Consider the following 22,152-nt stretch of genomic DNA (forward strand, 5'->3'; position numbering starts at 1 on the left):
AGCCAATTAAGATAATTTGCCTGGTTTAGTGTACAGGTCAGACTCTGCTGGCAGATGCTTATCTTTTGCTGTAAGCATGGACAGAACAGCTGTTTACATGCACAGGTCGGAAAGAGCTTATCTGAGATATGCAAAAACAGACTGACGTCGTCTCTTCTTGAGATTAAAGCAGAAGTGCGGAAGATTTTTATTTTAGCCTTTCTCAAGTCTCCAGTTTAGATTTCCATTTTACACACTGCATATTGCTACAGGCTTATACAATCAGATTATGGGAGCAGTTGAAGTAGTGCAGTTTTACAAGGCAAAAAGACATCGTGGCCGAATCCCTGGCTCTGCTTAGGTGCAGCATTGACTAATTTGCAAGATGGGTTTTCTCCATTTAAATTTAGAATATAAATGACCTGAGGTCAGGCGTGGATTTTGCAGGTAGCAGTGGAACAGAGGTACAGGAACTGCGTTAATTCTTAATGTGATCCTGGCCAGGACCGTAGAGGAAAAACACTGCCTGATACTGACTCCAATAACTGCCTTCCCCCGACTATCCTGCTTTTACTGCAACTCTTCACTCACTTAACAACCACTTTCCAATGACTGTGGAGCGAGGACATTTTGTTCTATGGTTGCTGTGGCATCAGATTGAGATTCAACTTTGAAGAGAGGGAGACATGGACACAGACATGAGTACTTTGGGGATGGGGGGGGGGGATTGGTGATAGAGTGGGTGGGTGGGGGGGAAGATGGGGATGGCAAAGGCAATTGGCACAGGCCAGCTGTTCTCTACAGTATGCTCACTGTTCTGCTAGCCATTTGCAGACACACACACAGACAGTTTCCGCAGTGCTGGTTACCAAGGCAAAGTGCACTCAAATACAAAGTGACAAGACAAAAATGATGCCATTTAACATTTCAACCGGAGCCATAATCACCACACAACATTTGGATAAAAAAAAAAAAAAAATATTGTGATAATGCTATTTTGTTTAACTGTCATGTTGTTCTTCTTGTTTGTAAATAAATAAAACACAAGATGTCACCATAAACGAGGATCTCCGACCCGTAGCTCGCGAGCTACCAGTAGCTCAGTAGATCGCAGAAGGTTCGAACAATACGCGACGTTTCCCACGCGTAGACTTACCTGGGTCGGCCGCCGAGGTATAATTTAAGCTGTTGTTAGGCAAAATGTGAGAAGAGTCTCGGAGTTGTTATTGTTCACATAAAAGGTGCTCATTCACCTGGTTTGGGTGGAGCTCAGCTATGTGAATAAATGTTACGAAACATGAGTAGGTCTTGGACACTTTCATTTTGTCAAAGTAGCTCTTAGAAGAAAACATGGTTGGAGACCCCTGCTAGAAACATTACTTTTGTAATCACTCATACTTCTTTCAGTTGATTTTTTTTTTTGCCAGATTAGAAAGTCATTGCATTTTGTAAATTATATTCAATTTGTTAACACATTAGAGGCCATATCCCATCATCCGACATCACCTCTTCTCAGCCTGCGTCCATCTAATCCTTTTCTTCATATCTAGTTGTCTCCTCCCCATTGACTATAAATGTGTTATTTCTCTGTGAGATGTTCATAATCCAGCCGCTGTTTTGTATTCAGTATTTAGCTCCGTTTTCCAACTTCACCATCTGTTGGGAAGAGATAGACGGCCTTCACAGATGGAACCCGGATCGAGTCAAATTCAGAAACTGACATAGCTGCTTGAGAAGGTAAAACCAATGTGTGCTGCTGCTGTCAAAGCACATAAAAAAAAAAAAAAAAAAACAGCAGGGATAGAACGCAAACGTTTGTGTATGCGCACCATGTGTTGGCATTTTTTTTTATTATTTTTTTTTTACTAAGGATTGCAGATCCGCTACTTTACAGTACAGTACAGGCGAACTGTGTCAAAGTGCTCAGAGCTGCCGCCAACCACGTGTCAATTTTCTTAGAAACGCTGTCTCGTGTTCCTGCGCCGACGTACGTCCTGCGCTGACGTGACGTTTGTATCGGGACAGAGCCTCCTTATGTTGTTGGCATGCAATATCCTTTAGGCCTAACGAGTGCGAAGCAGACCATTCTTGTCGAAGCGATATTATTTTGCTGTTCACTTTCTCTGCACTTTGTTGGTACCCATGTCAAGATGGTGAAATCGTGCTCTCTTATTACGCCTCCCTGCTTCGTAACATTTTGCTATCGGCTCGACAGCTGCTGGAGCTGTTAAGTAAAGCGGTTGAACAATGCCTTTTCAAATATCAGCTCTGCAAACGCAGCAAAACAGATTCTGACATTTCCTTGGCTTTCGTGTCACAGGCTGACATTTACTCCTCTGATGGCCGCCCGCCAATCTCTGCCCAGCGATCTTGTTTCGTGCAACAGCTGGACAGGAGACCTGCCCACAGACAATCAGATTTGTTCCCGGCAAGTTTTTTTTGATGAACTGTGTCTGCAGGGTCTCGAAGATAATGCAGGGGCCCGGGCGGGCGTGTAGGTCAGACTCATGGACGCACAGCATGGTTTCCGAGTGATGGAGGCAGTTGCTATGGAGACCAAAAAGGGCGAGTGTGTACCTCTGTTGTGCTGATACTTGGATGCCCTTCAGATACATAATCTGACGAATGTGTTGGTCCAAATAGCAGAAGTGGCACTAATGACTGAATTTCATGTCTGAGGGTTTTCGACTGCACATCCAGTGAGGGATGGCAACGCGTCTTGACTGGCCAACAACGAGCATGGGATGGGCTCGTGTGGTGCAGTCCCTCTGTTTGCACCCCACCCTTTCCCAAATCCAGCATCCAGCCCCTCCCAGCCCTCCTGGCCTATATATTATAGCTTTGAACCACGTGTGTACTAGCAGTACTTTCAACTCAAGTGAAATCAGTTGGATTTTTACTGAATCTCTACATCTTCTCAAGGAAGGCAGCATTTTGAAGGATGAAATAAGAATCAATTTGAACCATCTGAGATTTTTACTAAATCTCTACATCTTCTCAAAGAAGGCAGCATTTTGAAAGATAAAATAAGAATCAATTTGAACCATCTGCTCACTTCTAAAAGGAACATAAATCTTTGTATTGATCTCTTTTAGTCTGTTTTATCTCTCAGAAGTTCCTACTTTTCCCTGGTCTCGCACTCACAGGGACACATGCTGTACAGTATTTCCCTGTGTGAACGGGCTTTGCGAATAATCACCAGCATTGGTGAGAGGCTCGCTCTCATCCACATTATCTCACGCTCAAGTTTGTTCAACCATTGTTGACAGGATTTCCTCTGGTCTCCCATTTTCCCTTACTACCAGCACTTCTCCATTCAGCTGCTGTTTAATTGAAATGCGTACTTTGTTCGTGCTCAGAAAGACAGCTGTGAAATTACCACCGCGTACTTCTACTTCCTCTTTCTGTCTGAGTCTAAGCCTTGATGTTATTTCTTTAAAAAAAAAAAAAAAAGCTTCCTTTGCAGCTCAACTTAAGGCTTCCTATTAAACTCTTCGGAAAAGAAACTCATCTAAATGTCCCATAAATCAATGCAGCATCAGCGAACATTTCACCTGTGAGATTACTGAGGTTTGTCACTGTGCAAACTGAATGTGCGGATGCCACACGACATTCCATTTGGCTATACAGCACGCTGAAACACTCACTGTCCTAACACTCACTCTCTGCTGCCCCAGCACCCAAACAGAAATGAGGCCCTTGCTTTGTTGTTGTTGCAAAGCCCGGCCTTTTGAAGCAGTCCAGTCATGCTCCCATGACGCCGGGATAGCTCATTCAGCCCGCGACACTGCAGGGTGAGGCAGAGCTCGGCCAAAGATACACAACAAGGGCGCAGTCCTAATAACTTGTCTCACCTACTCAGAGGCCTCCAGCCGAGCAGCAGCAGCACAGATACTCACGCTTCTCTGTAAAAACCTTAAAGTTCAGATAACAGGAAGTAGTAACAATAAGATTCTTATCCAGATGAAGACAAACATGTGTCTCATAAAACCCAAAAGATCACACCTTTTCATCCTCACTTCCTTCACAAAATCTACTCATAACTCGCTATCTTTGAAACAAAGATTCTGCACTGCTAAAGGAACGACTAAAGAAAAGAAGAAAAAAAAAAATACTAACAAATTAGACTGACATGAACTTAGATAACCTTAAATAAACTACACAGCAAATTCAGAGCTCTAACCGGGCAAAAAGAGAAGCCAGTAAAGAGGGAACCTCCAGACTACCAAATTGAGGTGGGCGTTATATAACCCGGAGACAGTGGCCAGCTGCCTTTAATTCTTTGACGAAGTTCAGCTCCAGCCAACCAGAGAAGCTGCGACACTAAAGAGACAACACACACCCACCACAACAACAACACAATGCACAGAAGCCCTGGAAGAGAGGCCCTTGGGCAACCACTCTGTACACCACATCTGTGCAAACACTTATTTTCACTGCATGTTTTGACTGTGAATTGCGCATTTCATCTCGCTACTCTATATGGACATCTTGCAAACTCTTCTACTCACATTCCAGTGCGCTGGTCGGAGGGAAAAAGGCACGTTGCTTAATCGGAATGCTGATGTGGTGCCATTAGTCAGCCACTACCACAAGGATTCCCGACCACATGGACGTCTGATGAGAGTGTATGTGTGTGTTCTCACTGCTTTACCATCATGGAAATTCTCTTTTTTTTTTTTTCCCCTTCCCGGTTTTGCGTGTTGGCTGACTCAGCAGTCTGATGCTTAATTCAGGGTTTAGTCATGTGGAGTATACAGCTGTTCACCTCCACTGTAACGTGACACAGCTCTGATAGCCGGATAATAACCCCGGAGCCTTGGTTAACTCTCGATTTTTTTTTTCAAACCACTAGTCAGGCTTATGTGGCTACAAATTCACTTTATCCGTCTTGACTTTTAAAAAACACCTAATACTTGAATGAGAAACATGACCTACTTCCTCGTTGGGCCATTTTCATGTTCACACGAGCTCTCAAAAGCAAGATGATTTCAACTCCGGTGAACAAGTTTATTTTACTTGTGTAGACTGACCGTGATTGAGAGTTCTGTGCATTCCGTTGTGCTGGAGTGTTGACCATGTTAGAGTCTCCTTGATTCAGTCTGGCCTGTGTGGGACTGTGTGTATGTTCAGCTGTTTAAAAAGGGATTTGTCAGTCACAGCAAATGTTACACACCGACCCGACTACCCGTCAAAGGATTGGATCATCTTAGCAGTTTGTGTCAATGTTGTTTCTCCGGAGAGAAACTGGGGTAGACATTGTTCTGAGAGGGGAACACACTCTAAAACTCTCTCTAACTAGATAACGATTTGTCTTCAGAGTCTCTCTGTCACACTGTTTCTTACTGTTGCACTTTCTTTTTCTTTCCATTCTTGTCTCCCTGGATTTTAATTGTCAGTGTTTTATTTTCAGTAGTTCCATATTAGATTGGACCGTACATCATTTAAATTGTTAACACGTTTACATTAGTCTTCGTATCACAGAGAATGTATTAATGGCACCACGGAAGAATGATGAGAAAACCTCACTGAGGTTAACGTGAAGAAAAAAAAACCGCGGTGAACCAAACAGTTTTTCCTGTATGGCGTAAACATGCTTGTTTGATTTTATTGCTCTCAACGTCACCATGGCAACAGGAAGTGGTTAGTATCTGTAGGGTAGGAAGTGTGAATTGCGTTGATGCCCTGTTTTCTTTTTTGCTTCAACCTGTGAAATCATAGGTGAGTTTGAATTCAATCATTGGACTGTATTTACATTTGGATTTAAAATCATTGGTTAAATATGTAGTATGTTTTGTGATCATCAATTGAACATGGTTTCGACCCTCAGTTGATGTACTGTAGAGGTCAGCAGTTCGATTCTTTCAGACTAAAAGTAAGCATCTCCAATTAAATACGTTATCTTTGCTTTTTACCCACAGGCCACCAATCTGACTGTTTTTCCATGACCACTTATGAAACTGCTTGACCTCATCAGTGGTTGGAAGGGTTATTTATAGTGCTGCATTGGGAGCGCATTGTTCTCAGGGTCTTCAGCACTGTTCAGAAATTAGTTCACCTATTTATTTTTTTCTGCATGTTTTGTACTGATCAGTATCAGCGGTGTGATTCAGATTATGTTAGTGACTCTGATTCCAGTATTTGTGTTTTTGGTGTATTCAGTATTTTAACATATGCTAGCATTGTAGCTTTTAGGATCCCCAGTAGCACCCACTGGTTTTGTGAACTTCTGCATTGACTTCACTTTTCAGATCCAGAATCTGCGTCCATTTTTACGTACAGCCTGCGCTATAGACACTTTTGTGTTTAAGTATAGCCTCACTTACCCCCTTGCATGGTTGTAGACTCTTACTTAGCCTTGTTCGTTTAAACTTTCTGTTTTTGACTGGTAAAGCATCTACGTTTTTTGATTGAATGGCATAACTGTAAGGGTCTGGAAGTCGCCTGCGTTCATGTGACTTCCAGTCTGAGAACAATCACTTTCTCATAAGATGAGGCTAATGAATGTGGTCTTTAAAACAATGTTTAAAATAAAATTTAAAAAAAATAAAACAGAACTGAATTTTTTTTTTATCATTGTGATCGAGGAGCTCTATTGGTGCTATGTCACTGAATTAAAACTGCTAGCAGCAGTGGGTGAGTCGGGGTGGCATTCCCCCCCCCCCAAAAAAAATATAGAAAACAGTAAAGTCACAAAACTGTATAGTTTGACGATGTCGCACACAGTCAGGAAAATGCTTAAAATACCAATTCAATTATTATCCATCTAAAAGTAGCCCCAACTCTCAGTCCAGTACCTCAAATCTCTCTGTATGACAACCCCTCTTAAAAATGAGTTGAAAATACTATGATGTAAGTGTCCTGAACTTGAGTGTAATAATAACTGTGTTCAACTAAAGGGCCAGGTCATTCATTGTTTGAGTGCCGTTCCCATGACTACGAAGTTACTGGCCATGCTGAGCCATTAGACATTGTTTATGGTTGGTTGGTAGGGAAGTCACAGAATTGCAGACAACGTCATGCTTTCTTATGACAGTTGTTTGTTTGAGCTATTAGACAATCGTATACAAACAGCATGAGACACGTCACCGGGGAGATTCCGAAAGCCTTAGATGACTCGATCGATCGCCTGATGAAGGGAAATGTTAAACCTGAGGTAAGACTACAGATAAGTTTCTTTATGATAGAGGTGAATACTCTGGTTGTATTGATATTTTGATGTAGCATAGTTCAATATCAGAGGGCTCCTTACTTAGATTAGTATCTATAATAGATTTTCATAAGCATAATTTTGGTCATTTCTTTCAGTGCGGTTGTGCAAGGCAGGTAAAGGCGTTTTCTATTCCGGTTTTGGATCTATGAAAACTTTGAGATGGGGTATGTGTCTGGGAAATGGATGTGACCTCTTTCAATTGGTGGCAGAAGATCGCACTGAGACATTGAGAGGATAGCAGGGAGCAAAGACAAGAAAATCGGTTGAATTGACAATGGAGTGAGGATTGGACAAAAGACCAGATGGAGCTGAAACTGTTGCTGTCAGGAACATGAAAAGAGGAAGTGGGAGGGGGGGGGTGGTGGTGGCAGGAGACAGAGGGGAAGGAGGGAGACAAGGATAAGCAGCCCAGACAGAAGGAGAGATCACCTACTTGTTATCCATTACAAAGTGTAGCAGGAAGAGGGGAGAGAAAGAGCCAGGGAGAAAAAAGAGAGAGAGAGTGTGTGTGTGTGTGTGTGTGTGTGTGTGTGAGGTGGGGCGGGAGGGGAGGTGGGGCAAGTGTGGGAGAGGCAGAAGGGTGTGTGCTCTCATGAACAGCTCTTCCACTTCTGCACGTGTCCCACTCGCCTCTGTGTCTCTCAGACAGAGAATAGAAAAGTTGGGGCAAAATCTGAGTCAGCTCCAGCAGCTACCAGACACTCACAGCAACTCCCTCCACAACTACACCGGGTTTCTTCTCTCTGCCTGTCTCTGCCTGTCTCTCTCTCTCTCTCTCTCTCTCTCTCTTGCTTTTTTTTTTTTTTCTTTTCTTTACTGCTCCCTCACTCATTTACTCTCTTTCACACACACACACACACACACACACACACACACACACACACACACCAGCAGTCCCTCCTGGCAGAAGGAAGAGGAGCACCACAGGAGAACTCTTGCACACCTTTACGCCCAGCTGCACGGCCAGCCATCACCAGGACGCTTTGCCCAGGATGTGGACTCTTCTCTTGGGGGTCATCTTTGGATTACTGGCCTCCTCCAGGTCGGAACCACTTCAAGGTGAGGAGACTTGTGCCTTTGCTCAGCAACTGGCTCTTTGTTTGGTGGATTTTTCTTTTTCTTATTTTGCCTAAATCGTGCCGGTCTGAGTGGCAACACTCCTTTGTTACCAGATTTTAGGACCAGACAGTATCACCCCCCCCCCCCCCCCCCCCTCTTGAGCCTTGTTGAGCATTTGAGTGAGAGCTCGTGTAAAAGAGAAGCCAGTGAAAGAAAGAGGCTGTGCTCTGTTGCTGCTGCTGCTGCTTGTAGAATGGATGAGTGGATGCCGGCAAGAGAGCATGTGCTACACCAGCACAGACAGTCTGAGACTCCTGATAGACACAAAGGAGACAGGCGCTCTGGCTCATTCTCTGTCTCATACATTCACACACTGAACCTTATTTATCAGAGTTTTGGATGATCAGTATAGCTTTTAGAAGCAGACTTTATTTTAAGGTAGAGGCAGAAATAGAGATTTGTTTTCTCTTTTTTTTTTTTTTTTTTGTGCAAGGCTGTCACGCTTAATGCTTTATTGTCTGACACAAAGGATGCTCAGAAATCCCCCCCCGCCCTCACCTTCCTTAATGTCTCCGCATTCTCTTTTCTACATGTGATTTCTGTGTTAGGTTTTGATTGGATTTGTTGCTCGGAGCGATACAGCTCTGGAGGTGAAGTTGTTGTTGAATCAAACAGGTCTGGGTTTTGTCTGGCTTGTTCCCTGAGGAACTGGTGGTGGGGTTGTTCTCAAAGACTCCTTCTGGCAATGTTCCAAGGAACAATCAGCATCAAGCTATAAATTTGACCGGATTTTAAAGGCAAATGAGGGACTACTGAGCCAGCTTATATGTGCAGTGCATGTGAAAGGAAAGACATCTCTGGGTCCCTGTGGGTCCACTCTCCCCCTACTGCTTCGACATGTGTTTTCCCCTCAGGCTCCTTAAACTGTTGAGGAGTTGTGAGCTCTGTGTGTGAGTTTGTGCCTGTATCTCTATGTCTGAGGGTTAAGAGTAATTGGTGTCTGGCAACTGAAGTGTCCTGAGGTGGTTACTGCCCATCCTGGCCCAGACGTTGTCTTTGAACTTTAGACCTTTAGCTGCATTTTGCCTGAAGCACATCATTAGGACTGGGGCTTGTGGACTTGCGGACTTGTGGCCAGGCCAGACTTCCATGTAAACCGAGATGAGATTTATGGAAGCTTTTAATGATGCTGTGTGCATGCCCACCAATGGAGGGTTTTGTCTGGGGAGAATAAAAAGAAGGTAATTTGACATAAAAATGGTATCTCTAATGAAGCAATGTCTGAAAATGCCCTCAAGGCTTTTTTTTTTTTATCCAGCAGTTAATTGAATCCATTTTAATTCATATGTAGTTGTATGACCTCTGCAATAATTGCAGCAATAATTCAAAGTAATAAATGCATTTAAATAATCCATTTGATTGGAAGACTATAAAATGTCTGTGAAACTTTCGCTCTTTAATAATTTGTCTATTTCTCACACGTATCACTAAGTAGGAGATTTAACTATTGATCTCATTGAAGAGATAAGCAGCACTTGCAACACACCCAAAACTCCCTGTAACTTCAACTTGTGCGCTTGGATCTTTGGAGTTTCCTGTATGGATGACATGTTCCGATTGTCCACTTATGGCTTGAACAGTCTGACCATAATTATTGCTGGACAGGAATTCTGTCCACAGAAGACCGACCTTTTCTTTGGACAGGAGTCTTCTCTCCCTCTCCCATGTACATGCACTCAGGTTATTGGCCTCCTTGGTTTAGCGACCCCTCCTGTGAGCGTCCGTGTCATGTTTCAAGGTGAGGGGTGGTCAGAGGCCCCGTGGACTGGGCCCTGACAAAGAGGGCTTGTGCCTGTATGAGCTCTGAGTACTTCCAGACACGTGTTGGCCTCCTCTACCAACGTACCCACTGCTGGAAACCAACCACCCTGAAGCTGAATGGCCCTGCACCAATATCTTGTATAATTCCTCTCCTCTCTTTAATTTCCGTCCTTCATCGTCTATCTTCAACTTGAAGTGGTCCTAAATGGTGCAGGAATTCTCCTACCACAGGTTTTGTCAATCTTTTTGTATGCTGTCACACCTATAAATTACTTTTTAAAACCATTTTGTGAAGTTCAGCCTCCCTGTCCATACTCCCTCTGTCTTCCTTTCCTCTTTATATACACCAAACTACTCAAAAATGTGACTGTAAAGTAAACACATCCTCCTGCATGAGGCTTTAGTTTCCAAACTCACTATCATAAAGCATAGAAGTAGACTCTGATCTATACATTGGATTTGAAGCACAAAGAAAATAAAAAGGTATTCTCTATATTCCATAATTTTGCTAGCAAGATACTGTATAGGCTAAGTATAATCGATTAAAAACAGTGCTACTGTTACTTTAGAAGAGTAGTTTGACATTTTGAGAAATAAAGTAATTTGGATTGTTTCTGATAATTAGATGAGAAGATCAATATGACTCTTTTTTTTTATTAAGTATGAAGCTAAGTGAGACGGAATTTGCTCAGCCATTGAAGAAAGACTGGAAACAGAGGGGAACAATGAACTAGCAATGTGTCTCTTATATATTTCTGTTTTTCTATGAATTAACAATTTATAACTTCAGATGTGTTTGGTTAGTTTATTTTTTAACTTTGGAGAAAGTTGGAATAGATGTTTCCCCCAGTAGGTTAAGTCGGCTATGCTAAGCAGCGGTTCCAAAATCAGCCACAAAAAAAAAAATCAATTTAGACATTACTCATGCGAACAAAAACAAACAGTCAAAGGACTCCTGTGTTTAAGTGTTCCACTCCATACAGCTTTATTTTTTAAATTTAAATGTTTAAAAGGAATGTTGGAGGTCAAGTTTCTTAACACAGATCATCTGTTTGAATTAATTGAAAGTTTATTTTTAATCAAGAGGGAAGCTTTAAGACTGCAAAAGGAAAAAAAAAAAAAAAACATTTGCCTGTTCTGTTTAATAGAAGCTTTTCAGTTTTCAAAAGTGAACACAGTGGGTGGAGGTGTAGGAAGACAGAAAGTGAGAGAGGAAATGTCACTTTATAGAGAAAATCACATGGTGAGAGTGCTTTTGGTGACCTCCAGGGAGTGTGTGTGTGTGTGTGTGTGTGTGTGTGTGTGTGCGCGCTCGCACAGACATATTTTCCCCTGATCTCATGTTTCACCTGTCCCACCGGCCCGGTGGACCTTTTGTTGTGACCAGTGGAGAGCAACTTCCCTCAAGTGTGATATTGCAGGACACTGGAGCATTGTGGCAGTGAAGGAAACAAGGTTTCTCTCCAAACCAGCTGATGAACTGTGGGTAAAAGGATGTCACAGCTGTAGAAGGACATGTACAGTAGAGTCTCCGTTCAAGCATGACGTTCTTCATCTCAGGGTGTTTTCAGAAACCTTGTGTGAGAACATTTTCAGCGAAGAGCGTTTAGAGAAAACATGGATGAGAAGATAAAGATAAGCCAGAGCTGTGTGTGTGTTATTCATTTTGACATCACTGGTTCTCTTGCTGTGCTCCGCGCTGTGTCGTGGCTCTACAAAGCCATGAAGAAACCTTTAAGTGTGTTTGTGTGCCAGTGCATCTGTGATCTGCCTGTCTGTCTGTGCACCTGTGCGCGGGGGGTAAATTGTACTTTATTGCTGGCATAGAAAAGACAAACAGAGAGTGATGAGAGGAAAACAAGACAAAATGAGAGAGAGGTGGGAGGGAGAGGGGGAGGGGGGGCTGGAGTGAGAGTGGAGAGTCGGGCTTGTCAATTACTTCTGGAGCAGCTGGAGGTTTTTGGCAAGATGCTGCGTTAAAGCTCTCTTTCTCTCCGGCTCTGTACATCCAGACTCTGCAGTCTCCTTGGTTTCAACTCAATCAGGTGACAATAGAGCCTTTGGGAGAGTCAATGTCCTGGCATAACAGGCCTCTGGACTGTATAAAGACACCCATGACCATTCCCTCTGCATACTAATGATTAGTCCTCAGATTCATGTCAGCCTCCTTTTCAGCTCACTGATGGTAAACTGTGCTCACTTTGATCTCTCCGGGCAGGTTTGCAAGGCCAGGGCTGTTGTCTGTGTTTTTTTACGCCGTGAAGGACACAGTCCCATGTGGCAGCATGTGATGAGGTTCTTTCAGGTGTGTGCGTGTGCATGTGCGTGTGCGTGTGCGTGTGCTCGTTTCGCGTGCACGTCTGCAAAGAACTGAAACTACTTTACAATACAAGTGTTGGCCTTTGCTCTTGTTGCTCAACTGCCACTAACAGCAGAGAGCTCAGCTTCCTGCTGCTTTGAGTACTCTGTTTACTCATAACAGCAAGTGGAAAAGTGGGTGGGCTGTTTTTCTTATCATATTGAGTGTTTTAGAAGTCAGCTTTCTCCAAAAGGAGATAAACAAGGCTCCCAAAATACAAAAAACAACTTTGCAAAGGTCTTAATATTTGGGGTGATATACTTTAAAGTTTGGGTACATGCAGTTAAGATGGCTGTGGTTGGATAAGTGCAACACAAAGACATTTTCATTAGGCAAAATTATGTTGTTTTTTTTTTTTTTTTTTTCTGGCCCGAGTATTTCATTATCCGCCAATGCAATAAATGTGTCATGGTCGGGCTGCTACAGGCTGAGAAAGCTGTACAGTTGGTTGCTAAACAGTGCACTTCCCTTTTCATTGAGACTGAGGGAAGAATGAGTCTGTTATTATCCAGTAAACCGCTGTAAAATCTACAATAGAGCTGACTTAATTGCTGCAGGACAATTGTATTAGAGTATATTACAGTGTGAAGGCATTACTTTATATTAGTATGTTGTTATATTATTGTGAAGGAGCATGTTTTACTGTTTTTAAGTTCAGCTTAAAAGGAAAGAAAATGTTTTTAGTGTAAGTTTTGTGGACGAGTTGCATTAAGTTTCTTACAAATTGTGCATTTGTCCTCTCAGAGGTCTATTTGTTCAGAATCTGTGTACTATGGGTGTGACCAAATGTTAGATTTTAAACCAAGTGTCCTGACTTCCCTGCAGAAAGCTATCAAAAACTCTGCTCCATATTATGTGCTCTCTCTCTTCCTGTGTGATGTTGCTGCATGCTTAAGACATCTTTCACAAGTCGTGTATTTGTCACTATAGTAGCACATTTAAACAACACATACCAAACAGACAAACGGCTTCTTTTTTTTTTTTTTTTTTTTCATTTCATTTCTTACGCACGAACACTGCAGATTTCAATGCATTTTTACATCTGTGAGATTTATCGTACAGGATCCTCCATTTATCAGCTGTCTGTTTTCAGTCAGAATGATATGTTAAGCTTCCACAGATATAACCCATCCGTTTGCTGATCAAATTTTCAGGGTTTTGATAATACATTTTTTTACTTTATGATTTCCCATGAAATTTGAAACCACCAGAAATTAGGAATGAAATGCTTTTGAAAAGACTTTCAATGGACTTCCACAAAAATTCTCATGCACTAAACTTATTTTATTTTTTGGGACGTGGGAGGGGTAATTGTACAATGATGACTATGTCAAGAGTAAATATCCTGCATGAGAGCTGCGTGTCCCCAGTTACTACATTGCAGACACTTACCAGGTGGTATCTGTCTTTTATTCTCAGAGCAAATGTTAAACTGCTTATTACAGAAAAATCCTCAGGTGTTTAAACTCTAAAATTGATTCCTTGTCAGTTCCAACCGTTTTTTTTTGGCTTTTATTGTGAAGTCCATGTGTGAGCTGAACATGTGGCTTTTTTGAAAGGAGTGGTAACCATGTGTACACAAGCTGTTGCTTGCTCATCTGCTCATTTGCTCAGCCTAGTTTGCATTTTGTCGTCATTTCCATTTCGGAGAGTCATTTTCTTGAAAGATCTCGACCAAACGTATATGCAAATGTGCTCACGTGACACAAATGGGCATGAGGCACTCTGTGGCAAGGGTGACCAGATTTTATTGTTCAGCTTTTCACTGATCTAAACTGATCAATGTTGCTTTGAAGATCATGTTTGGCCACCAAAATCCGATAAATTCATAGGCTGTTTTTGTAGTCTCGAGTCAATAATAACTATTGAATGCTTGCATGAAAACCAAATATAGTGAAAGTCCCTGCTCCGCCTTCCAGAAAGGCAAAGAGCCAGTTAAAAAATAAGAATAAATCAAGGAGGATATGTCACAAAACCAAATGCTGCCCTTATTATTGGCATACAACTGAGATTAAGCATTTCTGAATTATATCAAAACATGAATAGGGCTGTTTGTTGCAACTTGAAACTAATAAGAGAGCGATAGTAAAGTTTCCCATTAGCATAGTTTACTTTGTTTGCTTTTTACTGTTGACAAACAGGGCCACAGCTCATCCTTTGCACAACAGTCTAGACAGGAATCCGGCATTTGTTTACCTCAGTATGAACACTGGTGATTTCAACCAGCAGCAGCTCTTTAGAGGTCTGGATCACCTACAAACTGTGACTTCAACAGACACAAAACAAGACTCTGCTCATCATTCACGGTCTCTGTTATATAATCAACTAAAAATGAATATTTTGTGGCAATAATTAGTAATAATTGATGATTTAAATTGGGGCTGTACAGTTCATACTTATTATTAATTATGGGCAGTCTAATGTTAAACTTACTGTCCTTTTGAGAATCCAGGTAATGTGACAAATCCTGGTGTGGATCACATAATGATGTTTGCATGGAAAAAGTAAAATAGTTATTCATCTTTTAAATGAACCAAATAAGCAGCCAGGTGTTTACAAATTGGATACTTTTACAATTTTTAGCCGTATTAGTAGCATATCAAGACTGAAGAATCTCTACAACAACTAGATAGATTGAGATGAAATTGGTTCAGACATTCATAGTACCCAGAGGATGAACCCTAATGACTTTGGTAGATAATGAATGGTTAATTCTAATTGAACAAAGATTATAAACAATAATTCTTAGTTTCAGGTAATAATACACTAATAAAAACATAGTTATGAATATTATATCCCATTTCTGCCAACAGTTCCTCTTAAATCCTACACACTGTTCCTTTAATAAAAGAACAACAATCTCTACACTTGCAAAGACTGTATAATTTCCTTTTAGACAGTCTGTGGTGTTTTGGCAATTCTTATTTCTTAATTTCTTAAGTATCAGTATTGTTTAATTCTGTACAATTTCTTCCACACTTTGTTTGGAACAAAAAAAAATCTGCGGAAATCCTCAAAGCCCGAAGGCAAAGCATTGCTGCCTGTCTTATGATGTACTCTCAGAAAATAACATGGAATAATTCATCCATCTCGTGACACTTGTATACTGGCACAGACACATTACATATGTACAAATCAAGATTTTACTGATTATATATCTTATTGTTGTAGAAGTGTTCATGTGCACCATCATGGTTTTGTACAAATAGTTTGTTTTCCTCAGTCAGAAAAAAAAAGGTGAAAAAGACAAACCCTGGATCCCCCAAATATTATGCAAACAAAATATCAATGAACAATAAAGAAAATCTCCTAATTATTGAGTTAATTCTGTCATGTCAAAAGCAACATGGGTAGTAAACCTATGCTGAGTTTTTAAGACACAAACAACAATGAAGAGGAATCCTGTAAAATAATGCATATTCTTCTGTATATGTTTCCCCTTAGTGAACTCCCGCTCCTGCAGCCATGCTGGGGTATTTCTGGTTGAAGGAAAAAGCCGTCACTCCCTGGACTTCAACATGTCTGTGAAAGTGTGTGAGCAGCTGAACAGCATCTTGGCAAGTCCAGAACAAGTCCAGGAGGCCTATGCTAAAAGCATGGAAACCTGCAGGTGAAGCTTTGTCTAACAAAGTATTTGTGTTGATTGTTGCTAAGAATACTTTTTTAACTGAACAGTTGAACACAATGTTTGTGAATTTTTATCTGTAAGTCATTAAAACTGTAGATTGAACATTCATGATGAAACATTTACAGTATGGACACTACATTTTAAAGATCTTGCAATGAATTGGATTAGCTCACATCTTTAATTCCTTCAGTTCTAAAAAGTCACGAGAAATGATGTCACTCATCATAATGAAACCCCATAATAGAGCTTTAAATACACTCGATCACCATCATTGCACTTCCAATGAATGAAACCACCATCTGTTCCTCAACTGTATTTGTCTCTACTTCTCTACACCACATAAGTGACTTCTGTTTCCAGTGCGATGTTCTGTGATTGGAGGCCAACTGAATTCTGTATCAACAAATATTCATGGTTTGTCCTTTCAGGAACGGCTGGATCAACAATGCGAGCATCGTCATTCTCAGACGCACGCATCATGAAAACTGTGCAAAGAACATGACTGGGTTAATAATTAATTCACGTGTAAAAGCTGGAGATCCTTATGATGCCTACTGCTATGATGAAAGAGGTGACTTTACCAACAGGAAATAGTCAGTTACATTTTGTCTGTGAAGCTCATACACAAAATGTCATATATTTACAGCATAGACCTTCTTATTTGCTTCTCCATTTTATTAATGTCTTCTTCCTGCTCTCTCATGTACCAGATGGGCCCGAGGTGAACTGTAGTAATGCCTTTACAGTGCATGTCAACTTACCCTCAGATGAACCAGGTTAGTACTGCATTCCCCTTACTCTAATACATTTAGCATCCCAAGTTCACACATTGAAATACAGTTAAATGACACCAAAGCTAAAAAAAAAATATTAAAAGTAGTGTAATATGTAACTATCCAGTATGTATTCATATTTGGCGTCTAACACAGAAGGATCCTATTGCAGGATTGCATAATTCTCTGAACAACTGTAAGCATAGAGGGCAAAATAAAACCTCCGGGAACACCTCGGTCTAGTTACCAAATGACCTCATCTCCATAGTCAACAAGACATCCTCTCAGCTCCCAACTATTTTACCTGAGGTAGGACATGCGGTTAACCCAAATCATCTCCTGGTGAACAAGAAGACTGCAGGGTGAGGTCATTTTTTATAGACATGAGTGCTCATAAAAGATCACTTTACCAACCACTGACCGTTCATAGGCAGCATTTCAAATGGCCTCATTATAGGTTGTTAAGTTGTGTATTATCCTACAAAGAAATAGAAGAATTATATAATAATGCTTTGTGAATGCACAATGATAGAAAAAATGGTTCGAACATTTGACAGTATGTACTTACTTGGGATGTGGCAGTGATACCAAAATGAAAATATAAATAAAAAAGTGCACTAGAATAAATACTGATACAATTTGGGTCATGCTTTCACAAAACATAGATGCCCTGTCAATTATCAGTAATTTTAAAAAGCATAATGAAACCTGTTTAAAATCCAGAGAGAAGAAAGCTGAATAACACTTGTTTTGTATTTTATATGTAAATACCGGCCGGGGCAATTTTTTTAATTTTTTTTTTTTATTTTATTTTTTTATTGTTGTCTATGTTTCTACTGTCTGACAAGGCATCGTTCAATAATTTTGCTTTACCTATTTAATACACTGTGGTTATAACATTTTATGAAGGGTTGCTGAGTATAAGACTGTCAGAAACTCAACTTTACTGCAAAAGTCCTCCATGCAAGCTGTGTAACAAAAGTGGTGGAATGATGATAAGAAATGAAAAAAATAAAGACAAGTTCGAATCCCAAAAGAGAATGTAGTTAAAATGTGTAACACTATTAAATGGGATCTAGATAGATTTTGACACTGTTTTATGACAGAACATATCACAAGTTTTGTGTGACTGTAATCATTCACAATCCTTTCTATTCTTCAATCAGATGAGTCCTCACCGGTGCCTCAGGTCCCAACACCACCAGAAGGCAAAGAAGAGCCAGAGACAACTCCAAAGTCACAACCTGAGGATGCTGCTAATAGTGAGGGTGGTCCCTCCACAGCAGCCCCCGGGGAAGATGTTTTTGGGGACGAGATAGGTGTGAATCCACTAGTCACTACCATTCCAACAGAACTGAGTACGGAGGAGCCGGAGGAGCCGGAGGCCACCACAGAGAACGCTGCTGCGAAAGAAAATGCCTTTGGAGGGAATGGGAACAGCAGCGTGGGGCCCACTTTCACTCCTGGAGAGCTCGACCAGACTACCGGATCAGGGATGCAGCCATTTCTCCCTGAGAACGAAGGAGCCTCTCCAACGGCCCCTGTTGGGGTGACAGAGGAAACACGACATCCCAACGAGCAACCCGATGAGAAGTTAGGGGGGGAAGGAGAGGATGCTCGAACAAAGTGTAAGAAAAACACAAAGCAAGGCAACCTACAATCAAAGCACATGTAGAGTTGTGTGTATGATTCCAGCTCACCACATTCAGGATTTGGATCAAATAACACATGCATTCCTTTACCATGCAATAAAAAAATCACTGCTTTGCAATGAAATAAAAAGACGGTATGTAAGAGAATGAGTGCTCATTCAGCTCTTTAGTAATTTTTCGAATGCATTTTATTGCAAGCTTCCTGTTATATTATCTACCCCCTGTATAACCATGAATATAAAATGGCAATGCTTAACTTAATTTGTATTCAAAGTGCATGAAACTATGCTTTAAAACCAGCACATCATGACATCAGATTCAACAGGTTTTGGAAGGACTGTAGTAGCTTTTAGAATTTAGGACGCCCCCTTGTGTCAGTTTAAGCTGCAGAGTGGATTTGTTAATTTTGCTAACACACTAAATGAAAAAAAGCTGAAGACACTGAAACATATGTAGAGTTCAAGTAAATTCAGGCCCAAACTTGAATATAATTAGTTTTGTTTTCAGACAAATAACAGTACTAGACATAGCAGTTTTAGACAGATCCAGTAAAGGTAAAAGGAATTTTCTTATTATATATCTTGCAGTAAGTACACTATTTGGTGCCAAAGAGGAAAATAAAAATATTATTTAAGGTAATTTAATTTGGAAAGCAATGTTTGCATTTATTTTTTGAGAAAGAAATGTCAGTAAATGACTATTTATGTATAATTTTGTTTTATTGCACTGCAGCTCCACCATCACCTAATGACCGGGGACGGGTCATGGGTCCTTCTGTGCCTAAGGATGATGTACAGGATGACAGTGGTTCATCAAGTGAGCAATAATTCTACTTCACGTATACTTCTAACACCCTGAAGTCCACCGCAGTCAAATAAGTTCATGTTGGGAAAAGTACACTCCACTTTGAATTCACTCTTTACGGACAGTGATTTTTTTATTTGTTTTGATACTGTTGAAACACGGCTTGTTTTTTCTTTCTCCAGACTGGCTGGTAATTATTGGAGTGATTGTGGCAGTTGCTGCTATTCTTCTTGTATGTGCAGCTGTTGCCAAAAGAAAAAGGTAGGGCTTGAGTTATTTATTTATTCAACACCTAGGTGTTCCAAATTTGTACATATTTTGCTGCAGATGGCAAAAATCAAACATAAATTTGTGTGTCTGATTGTGCTTTTGCAGCTGGTGTGGCCGGAAACAAACCCTGATGATCACATCCAAAGATGGAGGCGAGGGCAACGGGGCAGCAGCATCAGCATCCGGCTCCCACAACCAGGACAGAGAGCAGGAAATGGTGACCCTCATGAACAAGGAGAAGATCCAGGAGAACGGCAACACGGAGGAGTTCACGGTTATCACGCTGGAGGAGTCGCCAGATAAAGAGCAGCTGGCGTGAGAAGAGACGAGTGTAGAGACAGACAGGAAGGAGTTGGTGAGGGGAGGAGAGTCAGAGTGAGGAGGTGGGTGGGAGAGTAGGGAGGTGGGGTTTGGGGGCTCCGAACACTGGGGTTTTAAAACTGCTTTTGGTGGCCAGCACTGAATGGACGCTGAGTAAAATTGGATGAGTGTGATATGAGTGTGATAGAGAGATTGTACTGCAGCTGAGGCCTCTCAGTGGGACCACGTCTTTCAAACCAACACGTGCACCATTTTGTTTCTGTCAGGTTAGTTAGGACTGAAAGGCGTTCAGAAGGGCGTGGGAATGTGTTTTTGTGTCCGTTCTTGTGTTTGTGAATTTGTATGCTTTGTTTTTGATGGGGCTGGACAGGCTTGGGTGTAAAGGGTGGGTGGGTGGGGGGGTGATTTGTGAAGAACATATTGGTTAGAAACGGATCTCCTTTTTATAGATTTGGTGGATCCTAAAACGTTGGGCTGTTCAGCCTAAATGAGAAATAATAAATCATTGATGATAAATGAGTTATTTAATTTGAGATACAAGAAAAAAAAACGATTTTCATGTATTTAATTTTGTTTGTTTCATCAGCTTATTGTTGTAGGCTTGTGTATATTTCAAAAATTGCCTGTGGACTGAAATTTGGTTTTTCCATTTTCAAGAAAACTGAGGGTCTCACTTACCTTAATTTATGCAGCTTTGATTCCCTTTCCCTTGATTTATGTATATAAAGTACATGTTTTGAAATTGACTTAGCAATAGCTGCCAGTGCTTTTTGTTTTGTTTTTGTTTTTGGTTGGGAGGGGCTTCATATCCCTTTTGAGTAAAGGAATGTCTCCGTTTTTGAGAGTTATTTAATTAGAAACTGTACCTTTGAGGAAAACAGTTGTAAATGGATTTTGCAATAGTCAAAGTGGAGTGGATATTGCATGAATCAACTTGAAGTATATCACAGAAAATTGTGCAATTTATGCCCTACTGAAGTCAGTTAATATGATATACATTTATACTGATTTGGGGAGATGATGATACCCTAAAGTTATCCTGAGGATAAGAAGAGTTATAATGATGATGTAGATGTGAAGAAAGAGAAAATGTAAGAATCGGATAGTATCTCTTGTACAACAATCATTTTTAATGCAAATTTAATGCAAATTTAAGCTAAATTTTGACAAGTATGTGACAGAGTCTTAGCTGTATAATACTGAACTCAATCACATCCGATAATGGGGAGCTTATGTGCCGTAAACACAGCAATGTAAAAGGTTTCTTCCTAAGAAAGGGACTGTGACAACACTGTCTCTTTAACCCAGAGGGAAGGGGGTGTCCTGAATGAAGCTTGTGTGCTTGCTCAAGCCTCGTGTGCCAGCCGCTCTTGTACATCCACACATGTAAACAAAATGCTGCAGTTTTTCTACTGACCTTCTCATTGGTAAAATATATCACAATTGTGTCATATCAATATCATTCCTAGTGTGACAGCTGATTTATTTTTTTTGCCTGGTTTTCAGTATAAAGCTGAATAATATACAGTGATTGCAAATAGATTTATGTTTCTGACTTGTTCCGGTTTTTTTTCTTTATTTTTGCTCCTATATGATTTGTTTGGAGGAGAAGTAGCAAATGTATTAGAGTAGGCAAGTTTTATGAAATATTAACAAAATATGTCGCTGAAAAGATTTGTAAAGTCATGAATGAAATAAATGTGTATAGAAATAGATATGCTACAATGTGGCGTTCGCTCACTGATTACTCTGTGTGTGTGAATACAAAGGGAAGCGGATGAATGGCATGACAGAAAAGGCAAGTGGTTACATCGCTACCACATAAGAGGAAGTGAGGTTTCCATGGCACCAGGGTCGTCATGCGAGAACATGTTAACACAGAAAACAAAGAGTGACACAGTCATTTAGAAAAATGGAGATGGCATCTCTCCAGTATTAAAATGCATGCAATGTCGTCAAACTGACAAGAGGGAACAATAACCGTTTTTTTTTCAGCATGCATTTATTATACACTGCACTAAGTCATTAAATACTTTCATGAAGCTGCTCAGGTGGAATGCTGCAATAATTTTGGGCATTGAGAACAACATGCATTCTCTTTCCTACTCAACCATAATTTGTGGAGTAACATTCAGTGAATTTTTGTGACTATATTGCACTAGTTTTGCTCGTGCTTGTTAAAGCTTTATAAGCAGTGATGCAGTGGAGAGTAATGGCTATATATCAGCCAGCAAATAGCAACAAAAGTCTAATGTTTTAGCTTGCATGTAGCT

The 22,152-nt window shown here is 40.8% G+C and overlaps 1 protein-coding gene across 1 annotated transcript; it reads left to right on the forward strand.

Moving 5' to 3' along the window:
* The first annotated feature begins 8,086 nt into the window (after window positions 1-8,086).
* Window positions 8,087-21,594, forward strand: cd44b (CD44 molecule (IN blood group) b). The gene is made up of 8 exons (XM_069162919.1): window positions 8,087-8,251; window positions 15,876-16,041; window positions 16,488-16,630; window positions 16,770-16,835; window positions 17,999-18,460; window positions 19,217-19,300; window positions 19,471-19,549; window positions 19,664-21,594. The coding sequence occupies exons 1-8, from the start codon at window positions 8,185-8,187 to the stop codon at window positions 19,875-19,877; spliced, it is 1,281 nt and encodes a 426-aa protein (XP_069019020.1). The 5' UTR covers window positions 8,087-8,184; the 3' UTR covers window positions 19,878-21,594.
* Window positions 21,595-22,152: the final 558 nt, after the last annotated feature.

Source organism: Embiotoca jacksoni, unplaced genomic scaffold (assembly GCF_022577435.1).
Source record: "Embiotoca jacksoni isolate LCO1_2020_lvr unplaced genomic scaffold, fEmbJac1.0.p SCAF_3, whole genome shotgun sequence".
Classification (NCBI taxonomy): Eukaryota; Metazoa; Chordata; class Actinopteri; family Embiotocidae; genus Embiotoca; species Embiotoca jacksoni.